Source organism: Salvelinus sp. IW2-2015, unplaced genomic scaffold (assembly GCF_002910315.2).
Source record: "Salvelinus sp. IW2-2015 unplaced genomic scaffold, ASM291031v2 Un_scaffold1585, whole genome shotgun sequence".
NCBI lineage: Eukaryota > Metazoa > Chordata > Actinopteri > Salmoniformes > Salmonidae > Salvelinus > Salvelinus sp. IW2-2015.
The window spans coordinates 182,935-194,027 of record NW_019943009.1 but is presented as its reverse complement, the minus strand read 5'-3'; the positions used below and the strand labels follow the sequence as shown (position 1 = coordinate 194,027).

Sequence of the window (11,093 nt, the reverse complement as noted above, 5' to 3'; positions counted from 1 at the left end):
ACCAACCACCGAGTGTCAAACGGAAATTTATCCTAGAGTCCAACGAGTTATGTGTCTGAGCACCAGGGATCTGCCGAAGTTTACCAATAACAAGTCTGCCTTTCTGCACACTTTGAAGGTCGCCCTTATAGAACACATCCAACGCTCTAACCACTAGGCTACCCTGCCGCCTCAAATTAATGTAAGAGAATATAACACATTAGATCTGGTAAAAGATACTACATTGAAAAAAACATATTTAAAACGCAATAGAAAGGCCATAATGTATTATTCCAGCCCAGGCGCAATTTAGATTTTGGCCACTAGATGGCAGCAGTGTATGTGCAAAGTTTTAGTCTGATTCAATGAACCATTGCATATCTGTTCAAATGTTGTATCAAGACGGCCCAAACGTGCAGTCTAAACACAGTCATAATTGTGCACTCTCCTCAAACAATAGCATGGTATTCTTTCGCTGTAATAGCCACTGTAAATTGGACAGTGCAGTTAGATTAACCAGAATTTAAGCTTTCTGCCCATATCAGATATGTCTATGTCCTGGGAAATTGTTTGTGTTACTAACAACCTCATGCTAATCGCATTAGTCTACGTTAGCTCAACCGTCCTGAKGTCGGGACACCGATCCTGTAGTTAAATAGTCAGGCTACAGCTGATGTCCCTAAAAATATCCATTATTTGTGACATTGTTGAACTGAAGAGGGGTCCATCTGCACCTCGCAACAGTAGTCAGGGTCTTGTGGGCCATCTATTGTGTGGCGGTCACGTCACTTGGATTCAAAGGTGAGTTTGCTGGTAAAATTAAACTGTTTCCAAAGTTAAATGTGCGTCKCTTGTTTTCCATTGTGGCGCAAAAGAACAGCGACCTTCACTCGAGAGTTTAAACGTTAACATTTAATCCCTTCAAAGAGCCAAAGCCGCTTTGCGGCGTGTTTGTCTCCGAGGACCCGTTAATCCGGGATAATACCCTCGCGCAGGGGCCTGAGTGGGCGCACGGAGTTTAACTTTGGACTTTTAAATTCATGGGAGATTTAACGGAAACTGTAACGGTGGCCTTTCGCATTCATGGCGTCTGAGTCAACAGATGCGGCAACAATAGCCACAAGAGGCTCGTCGCGACCCTGGAGTGACAGAGAGAGGKWTCAGAGTCAGGGAATATTCTAATGATTTCCCCAAATKATCACATTCCTCCTCCCAAATGTGTCTTAACTTCTCATAGGCCTAGATGCCCTGTTAAACCGCGTGTGTCTTGTTGGTTAGATCATTTATTTTTGGTGGTCCCATGTAATTAATGTGTATTTTTGCCTTGCAATCAAAAATGGCCTATTTTAACGAAAATGGGGCACGTCTCCTATGCTAATTGAATTCCGTTCGTTTTGGTTTCGCTTTCCCCATAGCTCTGACAGTAATCGTTTCCGATAGTCCTCCCATTAGAGCGGGGGCTGTCTCCCGGCCGGTACCGTGGACGGGGTGGAAAGAACGATAGCTGGTGAATGCAGATTGGGCTAATGAAGCAGGCGGGTGGGGGGTAGAGGGGAGATTGATGAGACCTGGGGAGACTGGTGCCGCTGTGATGGATAGATGGAGAGAAGGGAGACTGGTGCCGCTGTGATGGATAGATGGAGAGAAGGGAGATGGATGGAGAGAGGGGAGATGGATGGAGAGAGGGGAGATGGATAGAGAGAAGGGAGATGGATGGAGAGAGGGGAGATGGATGGAGAGAGGGGAGATGGATGGAGAGAAGGGAGATGGATGGAGAGAAGGGAGACTGAGCGTAGGGTGAGGGATCAGTAAAGGATGGGACGGATATGTACCGGGTTCAGTGAAAGGCCGCACCGGGGGCCGAGACGGTATCTGTCCCGGGGCACGTGGTGGTCTGGAACACGCGGGCGTGTCATTCAAAAGAGGTAACCGAACCATCACGAGAGCAGAATCCTGACCAGTCCCACAGAGGGTGATTAGAACCTCGTGACAAAGCTGTAATGTGTTCTAATCTCTGGTCTATCATTGAGTCATGGTAGCCTAACCAAAATGGCTATTTTCAGTTCTGTTGTTGAAGCCATAATTATTACAGGCTATAGGTCCTAATGTATTATTTCGATAGATATTTGATATATGCCTAGACATTTCCTTTTTTAAATGAACTACCAGGTGAATTAACGGCCAAATAGCGATTGGTCAATTTGTAATTTAGAGTAATCAACACACATATAATATATATAATACCTATATAATAGAATAGAATAGAATAGAATAGAATGTCGTTTACCGTGTGAAAATATCTATTTGGCTTTCGTCCGATATTGACACCAAAATTGTAAATAATCAAGAGCATTTTTCTTCAACTAAATATCATGTAATACAGATAGATCATGCATGGCTGCTGTCCGTGACATGGTGCTGAAACTCGGAGGCTACCAAACCCATTTTCAACAGAATTAGAAAAAGAAGCAAAAGCCTGCTCAGATGAACTATAAAGTAAATAATAATTATTTGTATTGCGTAGTTGGTATCGAATGTAAGCCTACAGTGGCATGATAAGTATAAACCGCTGATGCATATCCCATATTCCAAAACAATGTTTGAAGGAAAATCCGTTGGCTAATTTTAGTCAGTGCAAGTAGGCTATATACATGGATTTATATTTATTTAACGAGTTTTCTTTTTTAAAATCTACATCTGTAAACCTAGACACCATGTTGTGTCTGTAGAGGCTATTTACAGCTGTAATGGTCATTACAAATAATGATATTATTCTTGAATGATAGATCTACATGTTATGGGCTGTAAATGAACCTGTAAAATGGTCTGTTATATCCAATTTAATGGAGTCGCCTATTCTCTTACAAAAGAAGGTTCTGRATAGAACCAAAAAGGGTTCTATATTTGCTTCATATATGGCACGCCTARKGGTTCTATATATAGWACCCTTTTRTAGGGTYCTTTGATCAGAAGCCCAAGGGTTCTTCTTCACTGCACCATAATTGGTTCCATTTAGAACCCTTGACTTTCATATAGGATTCTATATGGAACCAATTTCGGTTCTATATAGAACCTTTAGAGGTGTCAGAATATGAAGCAAACAACCTTTTTTCTAAGAGTATAGCCAATAAATTCAAATAAATTTAAAACCATAATTTTGATCTCATGGACTGCAGTCCTTGAATCCATGAATTGGGGAGTGGTTATTTCACCAGCGCCACCCCAGTCTAGCTCAATCAGTAGGCCTGAGGGGCACTGGAGTCGGCATAAAACCTAGCAGTTGAGAACCGACCGGCCAGTGGTCTGTCATAAAACCTAGCAGTTGAGAACCGACCGGCCAGTGGTCTGTCATAAAACCTCAGGCAGTTGAGAACCGACCGGCCAGTGGTCTGTCATAAAACCTAGCAGTTGAGAACCGACCGGCAGTGGTCTGTCATAAAACCTAGCAGTTGAGAACCGACCGGCCAGTGGTCTGTCATAAAACCTAGCAGTTGAGAACCGACCGGTCAGTGGTCTGTCATAAAACCTAGCAGTTGAGAACCGACCGGCCAGTGGTCTGTCATAAAACCTAGCAGTTGAGAACCGACCGGCCAGTGGTCTGTCATAAAACCTAGCAGTTGAGAACCGACCGGTCAGTGGTCTGTCATAAACCTAGCAGTTGAGAACCGACCGGCCAGTGGTCTGTCATAAAACCTAGCAGTTGAGAACCGACCGGCCAGTGGTCTGTCATAAAACCTAGCAGTTGAGAACCGACCGGTCAGTGGTCTGTCATAAAACCTAGCAGTTGAGAACCGACCGTCAGTGGTCTGTCATAAAACCTAGCAGTTGAGAACCGACCGGTCAGTGGTCTGTCATAAAACCTAGCAGTTGAGAACCGACCGGTCAGTGGTCTGTCATAAAACCTAGCAGTTGAGAACCGACCGGTCAGTGGTCTGTCATAAAACCTAGCAGTTGAGACCCGACCGCCAGTGGTCTGTCATAAAACCTAGCAGTTGAGAACCGACCGCCAGTGGTCTGTCATAAAACCTAGCAGTTGAGAACCGACCGGTCAGTGGTCTGTCATAAAACCTAGCAGTTGAGAACCGACCGGTCAGTGGTCTGTCATAAAACCTAGCAGTTGAGAACCGACCGGTCAGTGGTCTGTCATAAAACCTAGCAGTTGAGAACCCGACCGGCCAGTGGTCTGTCATAAAACCTAGCAGTTGAGAACCGACCGGTCAGTGGTCTGTCATAAAACCTAGCGTTGAGAACCGACCGGCCAGTGGTCTGTCATAAAACCTAGCAGTTGAGAACCGACGGCCAGTGGTCTGTCATAAAACCTAGCAGTTGAGAACCGACCGGTCAGTGGTCTGTCATAAAACCTAGCAGTTGAGAACCGACCGGTCAGTGGTCTGTCATAAAACCTGCTTAATTCAAACTTATTTTGAGCATTTTATTGAGTCAGACACGGTGCTGAAACAGCCAATGAAACAGCCGATAAAATGCTATAGTGTGGACGGGCGGTTGCCAGGCACCTGTTGCTGTGAATACACAGATAAAAGTGTGTTTAGCTTCAACACGTTTTGTATTTATGTAGGCCTATGTCCTTTCCCTGCTCTGTGAAAGCATTAGGCCTGTAAGTGCACAGGATAGGCTACATTTTGGGGATAGAGCTAGTGCGTGCATATGATTTGCACGGTGATGGATGAGTGAAGGTGGAGCGATGGGGTCCCGTTGGCGCACCAGCCATTCAATCCCGAATTACTTATATGCACAATGGCGCACCGGCTTCAGGCGGACCGCTTCTAACCCGGTTAGAGTCAGAGCGCGCGACAGCTCTATGACTAGTGGTGCCAGGTCTGTGGTAGCGAGAGAGAGAGCGCGAGAGAGAGGCTGGGGGCGAGACAACTGCATGGGTTCTGATTCAGGGTCCGGGTCGTGCGCGCCCCAAGGACTGCAAAACCCTTTGTTAAGCTCGTGGAATAGGGCACCCAACATACCTGCAAGATGACAGACACAAAGCCGACAGATCAATCTGATATCATGCTTCAGACAATATCACAATCACACACCAGTTAGGCATATGGGGAAATATGCATCGGACATTTTATTTAGATAATCAGTTTATATCCAGTTGATTAACTGGAGTAAAGTGATTCAGCTGAAACAGCACGCGGTGGCATACARTGTTGAAACAACAGCTTGTTTTATTGCATTGAAGTTGACAATCTTTTTGTAAATGAAAAGTGAGTGGTACCCTATAGAGTAGCTTAACGTAACAGCACCGGTATTGAGGAGATGTGATTTATATATGTTGAAGGGAAACTGAGTAATCTATAGGAATAAAATGGTTTGAAATGTATAGGCCTCTTTAACCTGCAAGTTATGAGCCTGTAGGTCTACAATAACCAGCCGAGGAAGAACTCAAAACACAGCAATAAAAACATCCCCATTGAAAGTTGAAGTCTAGAGACATGCATTATATGCATATGAATGGGGACAACGGTGAGGCATACACATGACTAAACATGAGTTCAACAGTCCTTTAAAATGTCCATGATTAAGCTTTGAAAAGCAAAGACAGAAACGAAAATGAACTGATAACTATTGTGACTGCATGTTATTAACAGATATTCATTCTATTGTATTTTATTTTATAGGCCAATATTGCGATGTTTTTTGTTTTATAATTTATAATTTATAATTTATAATTGATATCATTGTTATCATCATAGTTTTTGTGACATATAAGTCCATACAAGAAAAAGTATCTGAATTAGAGACACTGTAGTGGCTAATATAAACGACTATTCTCTCCCGGTGCTCCCCGCCCTTCTAACGCATGGCAACCGGGGCCTGACCGCGCGCCCTTGCTGCCACCACCGTGTGCCATGCGTTCAGACAACATACATTTTCAAGAAGATTCCTAACGTTATTGATATTGTTGGAGACTTGTTGTGCGCGGAGAAACCCCAGTCCCGACACGGCAAGATGCGGGTTATTCAATGGGATATAAACATGGCAATGCGGCAGGTTGTAATGCCATTAGACTGGGCCACTGGCAAAGTAAGCTGTGATAGTACAAGAAGAGCCCTCTGCCACTATCGAGAGTTGCTCTTTTACATATAAAACCGTATTATATTATTACRCGCACACAGGGCCAGTGGCCACATTCCCATAATCAATTTAGCACGCGCGTAAAACGGTTAATTTAGCAACACAAGCTCCAAGGGTTTGGACGATATGATTTTGTCGAATATAGGCTATTTTCTTCTAACGAAGAACCTCTTAATTTCTCAAACGGKTTGAATTAAGGACCCAGAGGTAGCAGAGAGGACACTCCTGGTTTCTATGCAACTGATAATTCATGTGTTTAATAAACGTTAAATCGATTTAGTGTCACTTCCATTCCAGCCCCGGAATAAGAGGAGACGCTGAGATTGTGCTCTAACCACCCTGGGCATTATAAGTTTATGGCCCAAGAGGCGCGTGCYAGTGTGTTTCATATCASGTTGGATGCCACTGAACAATAACTTAAACCAATTTATGGGGAGTCAGTGCGTTTATGAAAGCTTTCCATGGGATCCACTGATTGAAACGCGTTTAGTTTGGTTCTGCAGTCAGACACTCTTGAGGTGACGCATACACCCATACATAGGCGACCACTCTTACACTGAGAGAAAGGCGACATCTCGAACAACAGCAAATMAAATATGTAATTCCAGAAATCAGAATCATATCAGGAGTTTATCTGGCATAAAGACGTCTGGCTGAGGGTTAACTTCGCGCGCATTAGTAATGCATGAGTAGTGGGAGGGGGCTGACCGCGCACGATGCCCCCCAATAGACTCTCGAGACATTGTCATGGAAAGAGACCACCGCCTCGTTATTGTCTCGCGGACTGCCAAGTTTATTATAAACACTGCGCGAGCTGGCCGGTGCGCTGTCATACTGAGTGCAAGGCGAGGTGGTCCGGAAGGGAGCGAGAGCGAAACTGACGTGGATGGAAGAGAAAGATACTGATACTGAGAGAGAAAAGAAAGAGATTTCAGGAATATTACTTTCAAGGAAGAGAGAGAGACGTGAAGAAAGACATATATATGGTAAAATAACATCCTGCTTTGACTGAAAACAAGAAAAMCACATTGAGAGCGGGACTGAACTCGGGGACCTAAAGCTGGTCGTTGGAGAAATTTGAAAAACGGAATTCATTCTGTGGTGTTTTTTTTTATAGCTTTAACCGTTTTAATTCCTCTCGAATCCCGAGAAGTACATTTCATCCAGCGCTCGCCCCAGAGTTGTCGTCCTCGCGCCTCCATGTATAAAATGGATTACTCCTACCTGAACTCATATGACTCGTGCATGGCGGCCATGGAGGCATCGGCCTACGCGGACTTCAGCTCGTGCAGTCAGGCCAGCTCGTTCCAGTACAACCCGATCCGGACCGGGTTCGGTGCCAACCCGGGATGCGCACCCCTGAGCACCGCTAGCTGCACCCTGGGGTCCCTTCGGGAGCACCAGCCCACACCCTACTCCACAGGTAAGAGCGCGCAGAGAGCATGGGGAGAGTGTATAGTAGGGCATGAGCGGGAGATTTGGCTCGCAGGAGTTGCTCACAGCGGTGTTTAATCTCCAGCTGTTGGCTATAGTTAAAGCGTCTGGTCTTATTTGAAATACTTGCGTAAAATGTCATTTTTGTTATTTGATTATACCAACTAGGCGAATCGAAGAAGGAAAGACATTTTATTTGATTAATGATAACCCAATTAATCGAAATTATAAATATTCTGTTTCATATTAGCATACCTCTTAATTTGACGGTCTAATCTTTCGTTTTATGTTCGTTGGCATGGGGATAATTCAGTCAGTGTACAATTCGGTAGATGGCAARTATATCTGTATTATCAACTAATCAAATTTGTCATTTGTTTAGTCAATTTAATAGAACTTAGCCTATCCTAAAATGTACCTTTTCCTTWATCCATCATTTTCTATTTAATTCGTTATGTGGTCACGATTCGATTGCGCAATTCAAATGTTTATTTTTTTGTTACCTTGCCATACATTTCCAATTTTATAATTCATGTCGATATGATGGAATAGGAAAATTAGATTCTTTATTTATTTACAATTTTGCAGGATGAGAAAAAATAAGCTTTACGTATMGGTTTCTTTTTYYCCCTCATCTTATTCAACTGTTACCATKTACCTGCAACAAAGGTAGCTCAGATGTGCGAGYGCCTTTTGAATTTACAATTTTGCAAGATGAAATCTCTTGAGATGCACAACCTCGTTTTCATGTGTCTAAATGAGCAAACAATAGCCTACTTASTAACAAGAATAATATGGTAACTACTGTCTTATATTAATAACAATTAAATAACAATTACGTTTTATAGTTACTAATAGGSCTACAACTAATAAAAACGAATTATCTTCAACAAATGGTTGAATAGTGCAGGCTATGCCACCTTATTCGAAAAGCGTAYACGTCCTGCTGCGCCTAAAACGTGATTATTTCACTGTTTATATGTTTATATTTATATGTGAATTCCCTCTAACTTTCTGGATAAGCTARTGATTTAAAAAATATGATTTTATTGTAGTTCTAATGAAGGCGCACTGACAGACCGTCGCGTGCGTTATGCACGCTCTCTCTTTCTGGGGAAAAAAACCACTTCTAAAATATCTGTATCTAATGATCAGGCTGCATGACACTTTTAATTTTTAAATAAAATTGAATGAAAYAATGAAACTGGAAGGTGGTTAGTCTATCACAACGTTTTATTCAATGCCCTTGTTGATAGCCTATCAAATTCTGTTATTCCATGTTTAGCTTAGGCAAATTTGACCAAATTACAAATCATTTAATTTAGTTAATGGTATAATTACAACTAGCTAATTGTATAAATATAGTCATATATTTTGTACGATTGTGGACTACTTCCCTATCATAGACTAAACCAAAAGAGAAACGTCAATAAAAAATWACTCTGAATAATAAATTATCTAAATATGGGAACCACGATATTTCACCTAGGCCTACTGATAGGCTATATACCGTTAGTTGAATTGATCAAGTCAATTAAAACGTGTATTGTACAGGGATAAAAATCTTCAGCCTCAAGCTATAGCCTATAGCCTACGAGGTCAGACAAAGGCAACTCCATAACATAGCCTATCGAAAAACGCCTACAATAAAACAGAGCATCACTAATTGGTTTTATTGTGATTGGTTGGCTCCGCAGTTCCATATAAGTTCTTCTCGGACCCATCCGGTTTAAACGAGAAGCGGAAACAGCGGCGCATAAGGACCACCTTCACGAGCTCACAGCTGAAGGAGCTGGAGCGCGTGTTCGCGGAGACCCACTACCCCGACATCTACACGCGCGAGGAGCTTGCGCTCAAGATCGACCTTACTGAGGCGCGGGTGCAGGTGAGTCCAGGGTTCTGATGAAAAACACGAATTCACAATAGATAAAATATTTTCATCCATCTATGGGCTTACACCATAATGTTTACTTTTTTAATGCAGTCAGTTATTGTCGAAATTATTGTTATCTACCAAATTGTAATCTATACATCCTTCATGAGTATATTTTAGAGATAGTATGTATTTTTATGTGTATTTTTGTATATATTTATTTTGTTGCCTTTTTCTTTTGGTTGTATTTTTAGACGTTTGAATGAGACTAAACTTTATTGTCTGTCTGCGTCAGGTGTGGTTCCAGAACCGRCGGGCTAAGTTCCGTAAGGTGGAGCGTGCAGCCAACTCTAAGTCCAGTAATGGGACCGGGGGCCCAGGAGGGAATAATGGCAATGCTGGGGGGAAAAAGGGCGAGCCCAGATCTTCCTCAGATGATGACGAATCAAAAGAGTCCACCTGCAGTCCCACCCCTGACAGCACTGCCTCGCTGCCCGGCTCAGCCAATGGGAACATGGGTAGCCCTGCCAGCCTCAGCCCCAGCCCCGCCCCTGCTAATGGTGGCTACGCCAACACCTCCAGCTCCCCCGTTCTGCAGGGGCTCAAACCCCCTGGCTGGCCCAGCCTAGGCCCCGCCCACCCAGGAATGGCCCAACCCGCAGCCCAGACTCCAGAGCTGCTGAAGACGTGGCAGCCGGCAGACAGTATGACAGGGCCTTTCGCTGGCGTGCTCTCCTCCTTCCACCGGAAACCCAATGCTCTCAAGACTAACCTGTACTAGAGACAAGGAGCAGAGATCTCTAGTATAACTACTGTATATCTATACAGACTAACCTGTACTAGAGACAAGGAGCAGAGATCTCTAGTATAACTGTGTTTGTATATCTATACAGACTAACCTGTACTAGAGACAAGGAGCAGAGATCTCTAGTATAACTACTGTATATCTATACAGACTAAACCTGTACTAGAGACAAGGAGCAGAGATCTCTAGTATAACTGCTGTATATCTATATTCTCCTTCCCCCTCTATCTACTGCCCCCCGGAGCGGGACTACCCATTTCATTTATTAATACCCGGACTCTCTAAGTGGCAGTTGTAGTTTGTGAATATGTGTTTGTGTTGAAGTGTGTGTCTCATACAGGGTGTGTGAGTGTGTGTAACATGCATCTCATACAGGGTGTGTGTGTGTGTGTGTGTGTCAGTTGTTCTGTATGTTCTCACTCCAACAAAGCTACACCCCCCCCTCCCCCAACACACACACTATACACAGTCCAAAAGGTATTGGCAGACATTGTGCACTTAGTAACACTAGCTCCTAGTCCCTGTACCCCTGATTAGTAACACTAGTCCCTGTACCCCTGATTAGTAACACTAGCTCCTAGTCCCTGTACCCCTGATTAGTAACACTAGTCCCTGTACCCCTGATTAGTAACACTAGTCCCTGTACCCCTGATTAGTAACACTAGCTCCTAGTCCCTGTACCCCTGATTAGTAACACTAGCTCCTAGTCCCTGTACCCCTGATTAGTAACACTAGTCCCTGTACCCCTGATTAGTAACACTAGCTCCTAGCCCAAGGGTGGGCAAACTTTTTGGCTCGAGGGCCACATCGGGATTTTGAAATTCAACAGAGGGACGCATTTTTTGGGGGACCAATTTTTTGTTAAAATCTATTTGCGGGGGTCTCATGAGTGGTGCAGTGGTCTAA

The 11,093-nt window shown here is 43.6% G+C and overlaps 1 protein-coding gene across 1 annotated transcript; it reads left to right on the top strand.

The window, feature by feature from the left end:
• The first annotated feature begins 6,590 nt into the window (after positions 1-6,590).
• On the top strand, positions 6,591-10,874 carry phox2a (paired like homeobox 2A). Its single transcript, XM_024138780.2, has 3 exons — positions 6,591-7,498; positions 9,207-9,394; positions 9,678-10,874. Exons 1-3 carry the CDS (start codon positions 7,276-7,278, stop codon positions 10,161-10,163), a joined length of 897 nt encoding a protein of 298 aa, XP_023994548.1. The 5' UTR covers positions 6,591-7,275; the 3' UTR covers positions 10,164-10,874.
• Positions 10,875-11,093: the final 219 nt, after the last annotated feature.